General features: G+C 35.7%; 1 protein-coding gene across 2 annotated transcripts in view; it reads right to left on the reverse strand.

The window, feature by feature from the left end:
• Window positions 1–4,144: 4,144 nt before the first annotated feature.
• zbtb7c (zinc finger and BTB domain containing 7C) overlaps window positions 4,145–18,176 on the reverse strand; it is an 84,885-nt gene continuing 70,853 nt past the window's right edge. For both annotated transcript variants that reach the window (XM_073935693.1, XM_073935694.1), the window contains exons 3-4: window positions 16,000–16,471; window positions 4,145–9,167 (exon numbers count right to left, since the gene is read on the reverse strand). In XM_073935693.1, coding sequence (XP_073791794.1) covers window positions 8,630–9,167; window positions 16,000–16,471 — 1,010 coding nt within the window. In that variant the 3' untranslated portion in view covers window positions 4,145–8,629. The remainder of the gene's footprint in view (window positions 9,168–15,999; window positions 16,472–18,176) is intronic.

Below are 18,176 nucleotides of genomic sequence, written 5' to 3' on the forward strand. Positions count from 1 at the left end.
AGCACATTTTTACACAGCGGATGCCCTTCCAGCTGCAACCCATCTCTGGGATAAATAAACTCATTAATCTTCATTAATTTTAGACATGGCATATCTCGTATGATGTACAATAAAGGCATGTAAAAAAAGAAGTTATTTATACAGTATATGAAAAGTGTTTTTAAAATAAACATAGATTTTTATTTGGTTTGCACATGTACTTGCTGAATTATTTCAAAGAATAAATTGCAATATTTCAAGTAGAATTAATTAAATGAATAAAAACTACATTATTTCATTTACCAGAAACAAAAATAAAACATTACACTGAATTCATTATTTTTTTGTGTGCCACCCCAAGATTTGGTGCGGCCTCTTCTGGCCACCCCTAAGAAAATTTTCTGGGGGCGCCACTGGCTGGCTGTAACTGTGATAATTTTTTTTGTTGAAAAAGATACTTTTTTTTTTTTAGAAGAGAATATGATCAACCTTTGATCAAGCCCCGTCACATCGCAGTAAATTCCACTGCTAGTTTGTAGTCGTAAGAAACTAAATAGCTTTTTGATCGACTACTACAAGCTGGGAAAACGTCAGATAAATATGCCAATGCAATTAACATCATTGCTGAATAGATCTCATATTTACACATTTGCTTGAGGAAGGAATGATGGGGGTAGTTACATTACTATTACTATTTTCCATAACATCTATGCCCTTCTATAACATTAGGTGATGTTAAAACTAACAGATAGCACTATAGCTATTTATTGATCAGCAATCTGTCAACGCTGGGATGTAAAAAATATGGGACAACAAATAGCTTCAAATGATAGAATACACAGCAAACATTAGAAAGTATTGACAATAAAATAAAAAGTTTAGCCTATTAAAATCAATGGCCTATACAGAAATTAAATAAAGCTATTAAATATATTACACTTTTAATTGTATTTGCATATTGATTAAAGTTACTATAGTTATTAAGTGAAGAGCAGCAAATGAATCTCTCATTGTGTTTTGTTTGATAACAGAGGTGTTCATGTAAGAATGCACAGATCTATAATGAAGCATTCGACTACTTTAGTAACTGTTTGTGCTCATTTAAGAGAAAATTAATAGTGTTTAAAATAAAACACGCAGGACAGAGCAAAAAAAAAGAGCACTTTTCCGACGGTCCCTTACTGAGAGCTCCACTCAGCGCGAGCTCTCCTGGCTAAACGCAGATTGCGAGGGCTCAAACCGAACAGTGGTGTTAATGTCGAGCGAAAAAAAAAAAAAAGAAAAAGGCAGCTGTGAAACATAACCAGCTTTGTCTTTTTGTAGGAAACACACTTTAGATATTTTTAGGGTAAGAGGTTTTTGAGTCATTGCCGTCTATGGTGCTGGTTTTGATTCATCATTTGAATCATTTGATTCAGTCACAGCTCGTGTACATTAATTTCTAAGAGTGTACGATAAAATTTAATAAATACCAAAAATATTGCTCAATGTTGTTATTAGTTGATGGTTGACGTATTAACTAACAATAACCACTGATCATAAGCCATATTTTTTGCTACCTAACAAACATTGTTAGCATTACATGATACTGTATGAATACAACTAATGTATTGTAATGTAAAATTGTCATAAAAATTAGTTTTAATCACTCGAGAGAGTCAAATAATTAGCAATTTAAACATTGTTACTCAAACCACATACACACACACATACTAATTATTTCTAATAGTTTTAATTCACTTTTAAATCAGGTTATGCATCAGACGAGCAAATGGGTGATTTTGGTAATTTCAGTCATTAAAATGAATAGTGAGAAATTAACGCTAATTGAACTGTGGGAAATATCGTTAGTGATCTTGCATTAAATGAGATTGTCCAGCATTGGTGTGTGTTTGGGAAACAGGCTCAGTTTAAGCGTGTGAGTTTCGATTACTCAGAGATGTTGTTTAATTGTGCCAGAAGAGGACTGTCTGTTGAATCCTCATGCCACTTGTCATAACAAACCATCACATGCTAGGAATTCAGAGTAATTTTAGCATGAGGTGAGTTAGGCGTTAAAGATGCGCTCCGTCATTCAGAAAGTTGGATGTTTAGGAGGACAAACAAGTTTTACTGTGCATTTGACTGCAGTTTAGAAGCCTTGCTAAATGACCAATGACTTGCTAAAACCTGGCCATTTAAAAAAAATACTATAGTAATTTCTAGTAAATAATGTTTTAATCCATATTATTGAATTGATCTTGTGTGGTGGTACTATGGCCCAATCCCACTTTTATTTTTGTACCCCTTCCTATTCTCCTTGAAACAGAGTGTGAATGGAAAGGGATTCAAAATGTACCTCTAACGCCCCGTTTACACTAGTGCGTTTTAGTTTTAAAACGGCGTTGTAGAATGAAAACGATCCGCGTCCACTCGCGTTTTACCCAGCGTTTCTGAACAGCTCTCCGTCCACACCAAAACGCTGAAAACGCACATCACGTGACCACACACACACTCTCGGGCAAGCACTCCAGCATTTCTACCCAGATGAGAGCTCTGCTTGTCGGACTGCTCATCAAGCATCTCCCGCTGGATCTAATCTCACTATATTTGCTAAACTTGATATTTCATTCATGTTGTTGTGTTTATCTAACGACATAGGCCAATTCCCTGACTTTGGTCATTGGAATCTATTAAGTTACTTGTTCACGGGTAACATGTTTTGGTTAAGCGCAAAGATAAGTTAATGATTAATCCAGGTACATTGACTGATCGCTTGCCTTTATTTCCTACAATGTATAAACTTATTGTATGTTATACTTTTATAATTATCGATTATTAAAACTGATATTCAGCAAAAGAGAGGGTGCGTTTCGTATTTTCACTGAAACTGAAAGGAGGCAGTTGTTATCGGCTCCGTTTTGTTATAAATATCCACACAGTGAAGATGACGCTCATATATGCAGCACGACGCCTCAACATTTCTGCTGTCTGTTAAGTTGCTAATATTAAAAAGAAAATAGGCAGTTCCTTAAATCATGTTTACATTTTATTGTTGAGAAAGTGAAACAACGTAGCCAGGGTGATGTGAATGAAGTTATAAAGTACACTGTTCCCTGTGAAGATTGACGCGTGTCCTCGGTATGTTTTCCATATCAAGCTGAAAAGGGGGAGACTGCAGCCTTGATCAAACTTGCGAAGTCTTAACTTACAAGAAGAGGATGCGAGACTGAACTGTGTGTGGGCTACTTAATATTGAGGAAAAGCCCCAATCAGATAGACGAACGTTTGCAGCCCCGCCTCCGTTTTCAGATGTCTCCGTTTTCCCTCATCCCCACTGAGACGGAGCAGCAGCGTTTTAGAATGAAAACGGCCTCTCCAGCGTTTTCAAAAAGCTCCGTTTTCGGCGCTCGAGAACTCCGGCGTAGTGTGGACGGATGGCGTAACCGTAGCAAAACTTATGCGTTTTCAAACTAAACGGGGCCTAAGAAATAGGACCGCACCTGCACACGTCATCATATGTCATCGCGATCTCTTGCTTCATATGGGATCAGACGGTGGTGACCGATGTAATTATTCCAGTTGCGTTATTATTCAGTATTTATCTTCAGGAAGTCACTAAAGGCATATGTTTTGTGATCATAATGATATAATGTGACATTAAGATCACAGCTGTACTGTGTATTTACACCGTGGCCATATTCATCTATGTAAACCAAAAACAACATTAACATTATAGCAGACACTGTAAACTGGTCATTCCCAGACACTAGACTTTTCTGACAGGGTATTCGAGTGTCATCGAGTGTCAGAATCTTGTAGTATCACTATACAGTAACAGGAGTTATTATAATGGATTATAGATAGCCAAATTTAACGGTTTTTATTTTAGCGTTTTTTTTTTTTTTTTTTAAAGCTTGACGGTAAAATATAATATATATGTATGTATATATATATATATATATATATATATATATATATATATATATATATATATATATATATATATGTGTATATATGTGTATATATGTGTATATATATATATGTATATATATATATATATATATATATATATATATATATGTATATATATATATATATATATATATATATATATGTATATGTGTATGTATGTGTATAATCTCAGATTTTTTTTTTAAAGATGAGCAGTAAAAGACACTGAATGTTCTTAAAAAAAGCTTTTTTTTATTGTATTCCAGTTCTTAAATTGATTCAGTTTACCAGGGATTATTCTAATATACAAATACCACACACATTTATAAAAATGACTCTCACTGAAATCGTTCTTGCGATAAAGAGCAGTAAAGTGCATATCTCAGACATGTCCTGTGACTTCTTCTTTTTTCATTTTTGTTTTTAGATCTTTAAGAAATGGCAATATATCGTAACCAATAATAAAACATCATCAAACAAATAGTGCAAGTTCCCACCAGCAGCCACAGAAGGGCTTCAAATAGATATACATACACGCATCTTTAAGCACCTTCATTGTACATGGCCATTGCATTTTGCACACCAAAATAAAAACATAAACACCTTGAACTGTTTTATTTCACTGTAAAGTTGCATTTCAGGTCTCACCTAGGGTTCTTGTACAGTGGCTCTTGGTTTGTCAGACTGTATTTTCTGTTTGACGAGTCCTGAAGGGGGAAATATGTGAGATTTTATCTGCGCTATGCTTTCTCATTACAGTATTGTTTTGAATTGATGACACACATTTGCTTTGAGAAACCGGAACACAGATGTCTTAGTGTCTTTATAAAAGCATCTTAATAAAATATAGCAGAGGCTCATTTAAATATGCATGAAAATATTGTTTTGTTTCCTGCTAAAGGTTGTGGACCTTTCCCCCAGTTTTAGTTTCCTGTACACGATGCTTCATATATGAAAAAAACTGCTTTGCAAAGAGATTTAAAACATTTCAAGTTTGTTCTCAAACAATGTGTCTTTGGATGTTTTACAATGTTCAGTATAGAAATACTTGCATTACGATAATGAGCAGTTTCACTGGAGAAAGCCGGCTACACATTATTCATTTAAAAAGCATTTGATTGAATCAATTTCTTTTTGAGAAGCACAATATAAACCGCTTCAATCCCGAAAGTAATTACGAGATAAAATTACTTGCATGATTTAGCTTTTGTTTAGTTGCATGATTGACTGTTGATTTGTATTATGTATATCGCTTGATTCGTTTTTGGCTGTAAAAAAAGTTTGTTTTTAAATCCTGAGAGGATTATTTGTCTTTGTGTTCCTGTGGTAATTCTAAGCATGTAACCACTCTTGTAAGTTTGCATAGTGGATGCACAGCGTAATTTAGCTTCACTGACAACTCTTTAATTATAAAAGCTTAAATGCAAACATCAAAGCTTCTAGCTTATATCAGCAGGACATGTTTTTTCTTTCTGCATACCTGATTGTCAGTTTTTATTTATGTTTTTTTGCATTCAGTTTTCACATACTCCACAGTCTATAAGCACATCATCCGTGTTAGCAAACGAAACATCAAAAAACAGCTTTAACAAATGCACATCCAAGATATGAACAAATCATTTAAAAAGCATTTAAAATCCCTGTCGTTCCGTTCGGAAGCAGACTTAAGAAATAAATGAAGAAAATTCTTTTTTCATGTTACAGAGTCTGAACCCGGTTCGTAAAGACTTGTGGCCTCTGAAGCGAGCAGCTGTTTCAGTCTGAGCCAATCAGAGCTCGGTTGGTTCAAACAGAAATTAATATTCTGTCATTAATTACTTGTCCTCTTGCTGTTCCATACACATAACTTTTATTTATACCCAGAATACACACACTAAATGTTTTCAAATTAAAATCTAAGGTTTCTGCTTCTACATTGATAGCCTCCAGTGGTGAAAACCTATGGGAAGTTGCTGAGACTTTTATTTCAGCATGTTGATGTACTTCCAATGGGGTCTTTTCATTTTAGCCAGCCAGTCTTTAAAAAGGAGCGTTCTTCACTGCCTGATTGATACTGTATACGATATGAAGTGGGTCTCAAACTGGACAAGAAGCACTGCATTCAATTTCTTTTTACCCCGCCATGTCTTTTATAATATGACTGTTTATTTTACCGCAGTATTTTCAATGGAATTTCTTTGCTCGTCTGACGCTAGCGGTTAAACGGTCATTTATCTTGTTTTGCACTTGAACAACTAAATAAATGCTTAAGTCTGTTTAACTGAATGTGTTTTAATTACATTACAAGATTGATGCTGTAAAAGGAAAGGAACCTTATGAAATTGAAAATAGTCACATAAACCTTTCACCGAAAGTTTATCATTAGGTGAAAAACACTGGCTGTGCAAATACCCCACTGAAACGGAAAATTAAGTAGGCTTTCTTTTTGCACATAATTCTCTCAAAGATACTAATAGTAAGAGAAGGAGCCAATCAAAACGCAAAAGCAAATGCTCAGCTAGTAAAATAAACATTGTAAACAGCTGTAGTACGTTTCTTTTGGTCCGGACCAAGGTTACAATGAAACATTGTACCATTTTGGTTAATTTAGAAGAGACTGACTGCTCTGAACTAAACCGGTTGAAACAAACCAAATAGGAGTCACGTGATAACATTTACATCAGTCGTTGGCTAGACAAATTTCCTCATCTGCAATTTGTTTGGTCAAAATTAATGCATTGGATAAGTAAACAAAGAGCGAAGGACAGCCGTTATCTAGACGAATTTCCTGAACCGCATTTTGATTGGTCAAAATTAATGCGTGGGATAAGTAAACATTGAGCTTCTATGAGCAGATTTTTATTGGTCCACTTTTGCCGCACATCCATGTATGATTGCCGCTTTCACACCTGTCCAATCAACCCCCATCAAAAAATGCAACGAAACTCCTGACTGCTCTGAACTTAACCAGTTGAAACAAACCAAAAGTAGCCGGGTAACAATGTATTTTTTAAGTCGTTGGCTGGACGAATTTCCTGAACTGCAGTTTGATTGGTCATATTGAATGTGTGGGATAAGGAAACAAAGAGCGGAGAAAAAGTTAGCAGGCAGTATGGCCCTCTTCACAACTCCATCTGTGTCCGTAACCTGCTATAATTGCAGTAAGGTGTCAAAAAGTGCATGTCTTAAGTGCAGCTTACTACAGCAGCTGTTTTAGTCCAAAAAGGCAACATACTTTTTGCATTTGTGTTAGTTTACGTTCTCACCCCAAACAAACCATTTGAGAGTTTGTTTGTAATAGTACTGAGACTACTACTTTGAGAAATTTTCATTGGTCTTGTTTTGCTGTGTACGATTGCCGCAACAAACTTGTGACTGCTCTGAACCTAACCAGTTAAAACAAACCAAAAAGTAGTCACGTGACAACATCACTTGTTGGCTAGACACATTTCCTGATATGCAATTTGATTGGTCAATTAATGTGTGAGATAAGTAAGCAAAGAGCTGAGGATATGTCAGTAGGAGGCAGTATGGCCCTCTTTACAACTCCATCTTTATCCGTGATCTGCTATATTTGTGATAAGGTGTCAAAAAGTTAGTCATAGCTTACTACGGCAGGTGTTTTAGTCCAAAAAGCCAAAATACTTTTTGCATTTGCGTCGGTTCACATTCTCACCCAAAACAAAAAGCTCCAGAGTTTGTTTGGAATAGTACAGAAACCTTCTTTGAGCAGATTTTCATTGGTCCGGTTTAATGCGCACTTGATTATGATTGGCACTTTCACACCTGCCCAAGTAAACCACACCAAAAATGCAAACAAACTCTGGTACTAACTATAAAGGAAGTTCAGTTCCAAAGCAGTGGACTAATCAGAATAACTCTGATGCGGGGTTGCAAGCTTCTGTTTACCGTAGCAAGTTGGCACACTGTAAAAATTCTTACCGCTTTAAATTTTGTAGTTCAATCAGTCTAACTTTTCTAGTTATTTCAACTCGCATCAATCAAACTGACTTAAAATATTAAGTTTTAAAAATTGTTGAAACCTGAACAACTTATAAAAATGAGTTTAAATATTTGTTGTCTTGACTTTTTTTGTTATTACATTTCTTACAATGCATGACAACTGTTTTATTCTATGGCAACAATGGCGGAGGATACTCTTTAAAGTGCCAATGAAATCAAAACTAACCATATTGATTTTGTTCGCTCGCATTGCCAGTTTTGTGGTGATCAATTCATCTGTGCATGTCATTAAGAAAAAAACAAAAACATTGTTTTTCCTTGTAATTGAAATCTGAAAATGCACTTCCTGTTTGTTCTCAGGTAAATTCTCAGCTATTGTGCGTGGCTACTTAACCACGCCCCTCCAACTATCAGACAACAAACAGAAATGGTGTGGAGGAGATGTCTGTTCGGTTGTAATAACTCTCCCCAATCACTTTTCCCCATCTTTCAGAATGAAACGCCTACTTTACAACATCCAATCAGCTTGCAGTAGAAAAAAAACAATCCCTGCCCATTATTTTCTCATTTAATATTCTGTTTCTCTATGTACTGCGTAATAATATGTAAAAAATAGTGGCAGCTTCCAGTTCATATGGACTTTTAAATAGTATTTTGCATTTCTTTAAGTGCAAATCTGCGTTCTGAACAGCCCATTAGGTGTATGGAACATCACAAGGGATTAATTAATGACAGAATATTCAATTTTTTAGGGTGAACTAATCACTTAACGAAGTCAGTTTGCGGCCTCAGGAATAGGCGGAGCTCGTTCCAGCCTCACAGCCCAGGGGTCAGAGGTCGGCGAATAAAAGGCCGGATGAGGCAGAACGTCCTCAGTGGCCACGAAAGCAAAAACGCCACGTTTCCGGCTCGCGTCCTCTGAGATGATCTTTCTGTCTTCGATATCGCCCTCCTCCAGCGTCTTTGGCTGCTGTTTCTCCACCATCTGAGCGGCAGGGAAGCGCAGGGTCCGGTCCGGCTGGAGAGCGCTGGGATCGGGAGGGAAGAGAAAGTTGCTGGAGCGCCAGGCAGACGGTTTTCGGCCGCGGCGTGGGCGCGAGACACGGCAGCTTTGCCTCTTGATGTGCCGGTGCAGGTGGTCGGATCGCGTGAAGCTCTTGTAGCAGTGCTCACATTGGTACGGCCGCACGCCTGTGTGGATGCGCAGGTGGTTCTTCAGGTCATAGTTGTGAACGAATTTGGAGTTGCAGTGCAGGCAGATGTACGGCCGCTCGCCTGTGTGCTTGCGCATGTGGATCTTCAGCTTGTCTTGTCTGGAAAAGAGATTAAAAAAAATCCAATAGTTTAAATCTTCACTCTAAAAATGACGTTTATTAGTGAAGTTTATTCATAAACAAATTTCGAGAGGATCATGTGCTTATGATTGTTCACAGCTGTTCCAACTTTAGCTAATAACTGATTATCCTATCAGACGATCCTTAACTCACTATAAATAACCAGACTTTTCTTATCTCAATATCTTCATCTTGAAGAAACCCCCCCACCCAACCCTACTTTCCCTCCTTTTAAACGGGCGTCACGGTGGCCAGCGATTAGCGCTGCTGCCTCACAGCAAGAATGCCCTTGGTTTAATTCCTTTCCAAACTAGATGGCATTTCTGTGCGGAGTTTGCTCGTTCTCCCCGTGGTCGCGTGGGTTTTCCCCGGGTCCTCCGGTTTCGTCCCACATTTCAAAAACAAGCACCCCAAACAATTAATCAAAATACATTAGCTAAACTCTGAGTACACCTTGCAGCATACATATCCGACACTTAGCTACAACAAGCAAGAAGGGGAGTCATCGAGATCTACCTGAGCTCAAACTCCCCTCCCGCCTTGCAACGGGAGGGAGCCCAGGGCTCGAGTATCTTATAAGCTCAGGGCTCTCTCCCCGGACAGCACGCCAAACTAGCTTTACTATCAATCATCAGCTAAGTGTGAACTCTTGAAAAATGATTTATTTAAATGAGCTGGAATGACATGATTCTTGAGTTTTTGTGGGGGAGGGTGTGACACCTTGGTTGTTTTAAGTTTAATCTTGTTTCAAGATTTAAAGATTTATTCACTTCAAAAATTTCTTTACTAAACAAATGACGTTTGCTGTTTTATGTTCAATCTACTTAAATTGTTAGAAGAAAATAAGAGGTTAACTTAATTCCTTCATGTTGATTCAACATAAATTGATTGTATGGAGCCCTGAATTTTATTACAGTGTTTCAGGCATATATTTAAAACAAAAATCAGCTGATGAACCTTTCAAAGAGAGACATTTTTATGTAACGTTTGTTCAGTTTCAGTCTTCACATTAAAATATCTTGCTTGTGAAAAGGGACAAAAGAATTTGCCATTACAATATACTCTAGGGATAGTTCACGCAAAAAATTTAATTTACTCACTTTTTTTACTCGCCCTAAAAATGGTTATGAAGTTTTATGTGTTTCTTCTGTAGTAGAAAGTTGTTATTTTGAAGAATGCTGAAAACTGGTAACCATTAACCGTGTCTCATTTCAGAGGCTGCGTCCTCCGAAGGATGCAAACTTCAAAGGTGAGTCCTTCAAGTCCACACAGGCTGAACTGAGCGTTTTGAAATGAGATGATCTAGCCTACAGATCCCATCACCAGGCAACTGCAACAGCTGCTGTTAGTGAGCAGTAATAAAATTTGTATTTTTAAAACTTATTTTAAGCAAACTTAAGGCAAAACAAGGTTTATAAAAGCTGGAAATATATTTCCTTTGATCCATACATGTACACATAAACTGTCTATAAACTCACTTTTTAGTAATACATGTCATACTATTTTTGTTTTTTAACGTGTTTACATATCCAAGTAAAATAAACTTAATTCATACATTTAAACCGGAGTTTTCTTTTAAAAGCGTCCTGCCGTTTTTGGTGCACAATGAACCTTGGGACGTTCGAGGCCGCGAAGTTGGAGGCTGCGTTTGAAGGAGCATTTGAATTTTTTTGGAATGAGGCTGCCTTCGTAGCTCCGCGATGACACAGCGCACTTCAAATGCATCCTTCGGAGGATGCATGCAGCCTCTGAAATGAGACACAGCCATTGACTCCCATAGGAAAAACATACTTAGTGGCCTCAGTGGTTACAGCTTTCCAGCTTTCTTCTTTTGTGTTTAACAGTAAAAACTTTCAAAAAAAAAAAAGTTTTGAAATGGTAAAAGGCGAGTAAATTATGACAGAATTTTCATTTTTGAGTGAACTATCACTTTTAAAGACCCCAAAATACTAATTTGTTGTCATTTAAAATGTGTATTTCACATTTTGTGTGACTCTACAATACGAAACCAGCCATAGGGTATTTTTAAATATCAAGAGCTACAGGTCCTATGAAAGATGAATAAATAAGCTTTTCTATTAATGTCTGGTTTGTCAATAAGATGATATTTACTAATCTTTACTAATAATACTCAGCAATAATATTATTTATTAATCAATAGTTGAAAATCGGATATATAAGTTAAAAGAATCAATAAAGAAAATCACCTAAAATTATGTTTATTTGATATATGTTATCAAAATATGCATTTATAGACTTTTATTATTATTATTATCATTATTATTTACAGATTTTAACCAGGACTTTTTTTGTTCACACACATTCTTCTAAACTTTTTAGTTTTTTGTCACAAATATGAGCACAGCTCTGTACGAATCCACACAGACACACTGCAAAAATGCTTACCTTATCTTTGTCCTGTTTCTAGTATAAATATCTAAAAAAATGTAATCAAGAAGCGTTTTCTAGACTAGCGAAAAATATTGTCTTGTTTTAAGAAGTAATATGGCAAAAATCAAAAGTTACATTTGTTTTAAACAATCTGCCAATGGAGTAAGCAAAACAATCTTTTGTCAAATATAAAAAAACATTATTTTGCTTGTTTTAAACAAAAACTCACTTAATTTATTTCTTAAAACGTGACTATTTTTTGCTCATCTAGAAGTATTTTCTTGATTTATGAGTTTTTAGATAATTGTACTAAAAACAAGACAAAAAAAATCTATTGAGCCAGATCAGTGTAAAAAATATTATATTTACAAACTGAAATTCCCACAGCCACAACACAATTCACATGCACAAAATCCAATTCAAAGTTCAAAACCCGTTTCATAAATGCACAAATTCAATTCATTTGGTGAAAATATAAATATAACGCACAATTTGTGAATAGGGTTTTGAATCTACTTGTTTTAAAATGTATTTCTTAGAACAAGACAATTGTATTTTTTGCTCGTCTAGAAAATGCTGCTTGATTTTTAAGAGTTTTTAGATATTTGGACTAGAAACAAGACAAAAAAATCTATGCAAGATTAGGCTCAAAATAATACATTTACAAACTAAAATTCACACAGCCACAACACAATTCACATATACAAAACCCAATTCATGAGTTCAAAACACTATTCATAAAAACACAAATCCAATTGATTTGGTGAAATATTGTGTGTTGTATTTTTGAATCGTGTTTTGAATCTACAAATTGGATTTTGTAAACGTAAATTGTGCTGTGCACGTATGAATTTCATTTGGTAAATGTATTATTTATGAGAATAATCTGGCTCCATAAATCTAAAGCAAGCTTTTTTCCAGTGCTCACACACTCTGCAAAATATCTTTACCTTAGATTTTTTTGTCTTGCTTTTAGTATAAATATTTAAAATATCTTAAATCAGGAAGCATTTTCTATACAAGCAAAAAATTATTGTCTTGTTTTAAGAAATAATGTGTCAAAATGAAGGTTTAAGTTTGCTTAAAACAAATAATCTGCCAATGGGGTTAGCAAAATAGTATTATGCAAAAAAGAAAAAAGAAAAACAAGATTATTTTGCTTTCCCCATTTGCAGATTATTTTGATTGTTTTAAACAAAAACTCAATTTATTTATTAAAACAAGACAATATTATTGCTCGTCTTGAAAATGCTGCTTGGTTTAAGAGTTTTTAGATATGTGTAAACTTGAAACAAGAAAAAAAATTAGGGAAAGCAGCACACGCACATATTTTTATAATTTTTTTTGTCTTGTTTCTAGTTCAGATATCTAAAAGAAATAAATAATGTCTTGTTTTAAGAAATATGCCAAATAACAAGTGAGTTTTTCCTTAAAACAAGCAAAATAATCTGCCAATGGGGTAAGCAAAATAAAAAAATCTTATGTTAAAAATGAAAAAAAAAACAAGATTATTTTGCTTGAGAAAATGCTTTTGAGTTAAGAGTTTTTAGATATATGGACTAGAAAAAAGACAAAAAAATCTAGGGGAAGGAAAGCAGTTTCTGCAACACACACACACACAAACACACACACACACACACACACACACACACACACACACACACACACAGGTGTACGCCTTCATACTTGAAAAGCAGACAGCTGCAAGTTGCTCAACAGAAGCAGTGACACAAGAAAAGCCAGAGAAGGCGAAAAGCGAAACGCTCAGGATTTTGTGCTCCTGTTATGTGGTATCCAGATGAGTTATCCAGCCTCCGTTTGATCTATTTCTCACTCTAGATCTCACTCATCGAAATTTCATTCCTCTACAGAGCGTTTGAGCCCAAAAGTGAAATGTAGGTTTTATAATAACATCACTCCGACTCCTTTGTGTGTTTTTATTACAGTGTGGAAACCTCATGCAACCACAGTGATGCATAAAGTGTTTCACAGCAGGTTCGTCCTTATGATGCTGCTCTAGTTTTCACGCGCCACTTCATTGTTGTAACACTGAAGCTCGGCAGTTCAAAGAGGCTGTTTATTTTCGCAGACAGTCGGTGTAATTTGTTTGAGGGAGAAAAAATGAAAAAAGCATAATGGGGTTACATGACAGCGAGTCCGAATTATTTTCTGCTAAATCCGTCATTGTAAAACATTCACGCTTTATTCAATTTGTCTGCTCCTTTTTGATGCACGTTCACTTTTAAGTGTGTTTCTCTTGCACTCTGTTTGCTTGAATTGATGTCAAAAACAGTCCTGAATTGTTCACCCAAAAATGAACATTAGAAGTGATGTTCATGTCATCGTATGGGTGGAAAAAAGCCTTTTTTTCTATACAGAACAAGGAAAGTTAAAATGATTTCGACTACTAGTAGTTGTTGCCGACGGCTTGCTCTTTGCAACTCTCACATGGTTACCCACTGAAGCTAAGCAGGGCTGCGCCGGTCAGTAGCTAGATGGGAGACCACATAAGAAAGCTAGGTTGCTGCTGGAAGTGGTGTTAGAGAGGCCAACAGGGGGTGCTCAACCTGCGAGTCCTAATACCCCAGTATAGTGAATGGGACTCAATACTGCTCAGTGAGCGCCGTCTTTTGGATGAGACGTCCTGACTCTCTGTGGTCATTAAAAATCCCATGGCAATTCTCGTAAAGAGTAGGGGTGTCCTGGCCAAATTCTGTGGTTGGATCCCTAAATTTGCCCACTGGCCTCTGTCCATCATGGCCTCCTAACTATTCCCATATCATAATCGGCTCCCCATGTCATCACTCTGTCTCCTCTCCACCAATCAGCTGGTGTCTGGTATGTGGTCTGGCACAATATGGTGGATGCTGCACACTGGTGGTGGATGAGGATGGATGAGGATTGTGAAAAGCGCTTTAAGTGTCTAGAAAATGTATAGTAATAAATCTAAGGAATTATTATTATTATTGTTGTTGTTATTATTATTATTATTAATATTATTATTATTAGTAGTAGTAGTAGTAGTAGTAGTAAACTTGTCCTTGACAGGAAATTTGTTATGGGCATCACGATATTGATGCAGACATTTCATAAAAACAGTACAAAATTGTTACAATAATTATAATGCTAATTAGGAGAAACTCTTGTTTAATAAATCCACTGAAACAGGTGCAAAGGACTCTACATCTCCTACCAGAGGGAAGCAGTTCATAATGCGGAAAAAAAAATGAGTTGGATTATTCAGAATCCTTTCCATCTGTTTATGAATTCTCATCTAAAACTTGAGGATTAAAATATTCATCAATATTAAAATATAATTTTTGATTATGCAAAGTATGATTGTATGCTAAAGTTTGCCTGAATTAAATCTGCGGATATCAGGATGCTGTGCACTGTAAAGTCATTCTATGGTCATTTTTTTTGCTTTAAAATTGCTTAATGTCTGTAATAAAATCTTATCAATTTTATTATAGTAATTTAGCTATTACATTTGAATCATTTAAAAAAGAGAAAATATTAATTAAATCCAACAGGATTAAAGTGAGCATTTTCAAATTCACAATCATTTTCTGTTACAGTGATCAATAATTAAATCAATAATTTTAGTTAGTATTTGCTAAGTACTGTTTGCAGTTACTCATTTTGAATGACTCATTTTAAATAAGCCAGTTTAATTGTTACCCAATCCATATTTGCAGAATTTAATTATTAATATTGCTTGTAATCTGTTACCTCAGTTTTATTGAGTAGATATAGGGTTATTTTTTACAGTGTGTAGTTTATGAAATCAATAAAATCCTACTTGTATTGACATCATGCTGCTTTGTTTACTTCTGTAACCAAAGCTACACCATTATTCCTGCAGTTCTATAAGTGCCAACCTGCTGAATTCACTAGATTTAATAGATTTTTATTCAGTGTATGAATTAAGTTTTATTATTGGATTCATTTCTTACATTAATGTTTAGTAAATATACTGTAAGTTAAAATCTCGCCAGTGTTTCTGCTTGAAAAGTGGTTCTAATGTCTTAAAATGTATGGAAAGAGTCTTTAAAAAGGTCTTAAAAGATATTGAATTTCACTCTCTGATTCCTATATAGTCTGTAATATATTGCATTAATAGACCTGACAAGTGTCACTAATCTTCTTTATTGTACTCTATTTATCTTTATTTAGGATCAAGACCCTAAAAGGGTCAATTTTAAAGAGTTATAAAACAATATTTGTGTGGTATTTTGAGCTGAAACTTACACATACACACTCAAGGGACATTAGAAACTTATTATGCATCTTGTTAAATGGGTCCCCTTTAATATTGCATTAACAGACATGACTAGTATAACTTATCTTCTCTATTGTACTCTATTTTCTCAGGATCGTAGGCTAAAGTGTGCATTAGTATCACCTTAACTGGACTCACCTGGTGAAGCGGACCTCGCAGATGGTGCACATGTAGGGCTTCTCTCCGGTGTGTGTTCGCATGTGACGTGGCAGCTTTCCTGCACCTTGAATCACCTTGTTGCAGATTGGACACTGCTGCGACGCCTTGGGCTTCATCTTCCTCTCCTCTTCCAGCTGCCACGGAGGAAACAGCGTCCCGAGATGAGAAGCGGAAAGAAAGTTCAGGTAGGACCGTAGATCTGTTCCCTCTTTGATTGCACCAAGCGAGGGATCTGCAGTCATCCCCAATCCAGGACTCATGAAGTCTTTGAGGAAGTCTCTGTTAAGGATCGGGTTCGTAGGTTCGTCTTTTAACTCCTCTTTGATGACTTCTTTTTTGACCGCAAGGTCTAAAGGGCCGTTTTCCAATGAAGCATTTGGGAATGGCCGTCGGGGCTCCAGAATCTGAGGGTAGCCTGGGAATTCTGCTGCCCACATTGGAGGGTAGAATCCTGGGAGTAGACAGATGCCGATATTCAGTAATTCAGTAATATTCATGGTTCAGGACTGGTAGAGCTATGCATCGATGAATTTGCTCTTCAGTGTTTGAACTCTCAGTAATGATTAAATCACACTGAACTGAGCTAAACTGAACTAAACTGAACTTAAACACTAAAACCTGAACCACACTGTTCCAGTTACTATGACCATTTATGTGAAGCTGCTTTAACACAATCTACATTGTAAAAGCGCTATACAAATAAAGCTGAATTGAATTGAATTAATTAGATACAGTTTAAGTCAGAATTATTAGCCCCCCTTTTAATTTCTTGTTTCTTTTTAAATTATTTTCCAAATGGTGTTTAACAGCAATAAAATGTTCACCGTATGTCTGATAATATTTTTACTTTCTGAAAAAGTCTTATTTGTTTTATTTCGGCTAGAATAAAAACAGTTTTTAATTTTTTAAAAGCCATTTTAAGGTCAAAATTATTAGCCTCTAAGCTTTTTTTTTTTTTTTTTTTTTTACAGTCTACAAAATAAACCATCATTATATAATAACTTGCCTTATTACCCTAACCTGCTTGGTTAACCTGATTAACCTAGTTAAGCTTTTAAATGTCTCTTTAAGCTCTTTAATGTTTAGAAATGTGTTCAGGGTTCAACGCTAAGGATTTTTTCTACTAATCCAATCGGGCCAGAGGTTTAGATTTTTACTTGCCCTGCAAAAATTTTTATTGGCCCCACCAAAAAGTTTAAAAAATAAGAAGTTAATACTTTTTTTTTTTTTGCCAAATATTTTTAAAAAATATGTCAAAAATAAAGTCTGTGAATCAAGCATTTCAAAAGTTAATAAATGGTTAATGAGCAAAATTCTTAGTGTTATGCAAACAAAAAGAGCGGTATGGAAAATGTGGAGGTGTTTTATTACAGTTCGAAGTTATTTAACAAAAGGTGGCTGACTTGCCAAGCTGATGGCAAACTGTGCAAAACATCACTTCATTTATTTGTCGTGTTGTTCTCACGTTAATGTCTGCTTACAAGACGTTAGGAACATGACATTTTCATTTAGCCTTATAATGTGATGTTGTCGCCATGTTGCCATTTCTTCACTGTACTGATTTTCACCGGAGCTGCGTCCCAAATCGCATACTTATGCACTATTCTACGCCATTTTGTAGTATAAATAGTGTAAGTAGTGTGTTCACACTGAAAACTCTAAAAATAATAAGTGCACTTTAATTACCCGGATGATGCACTCATTCAGCCGCTAAAATGAAATGTGTTATGAAGAACACTTCACGCACTCAACGAACGCAGGTTTGCTCATGTAGCGGAAGGGGCGGAGCTATCGGGCACACATGTTGGACAACTTTATTTTGGATGGTGAATGTGGTTATACTCACGGCAGGTATTATTTGATATTTCGGTCGTTTATCTCACTGATTTGGTGACCGTCAAACGTCATCAGGGAAACAGTTTGAATTTCCACTTAGTAAAAAAATATTAGTGTGCCATTTGGGACGACACTACATAAATATACTATCCTGTTGAGTGTGTAAGTGCATTAGTACACAGTGTATAGTGTGCCATTTAAGACGCTGCTTAGGTTATGGGGAAAAACAGCATGCTCAAAACATCAAGAGGAACCGAAAAGCAATATAGTATCTACGTCATCACAGAGAATATAGCATTTAAAGACTTAAAAGCACAAAC

Source organism: Danio rerio, chromosome 21 (genome assembly GCF_049306965.1).
Source record: "Danio rerio strain Tuebingen ecotype United States chromosome 21, GRCz12tu, whole genome shotgun sequence".
NCBI lineage: Eukaryota > Metazoa > Chordata > Actinopteri > Cypriniformes > Danionidae > Danio > Danio rerio.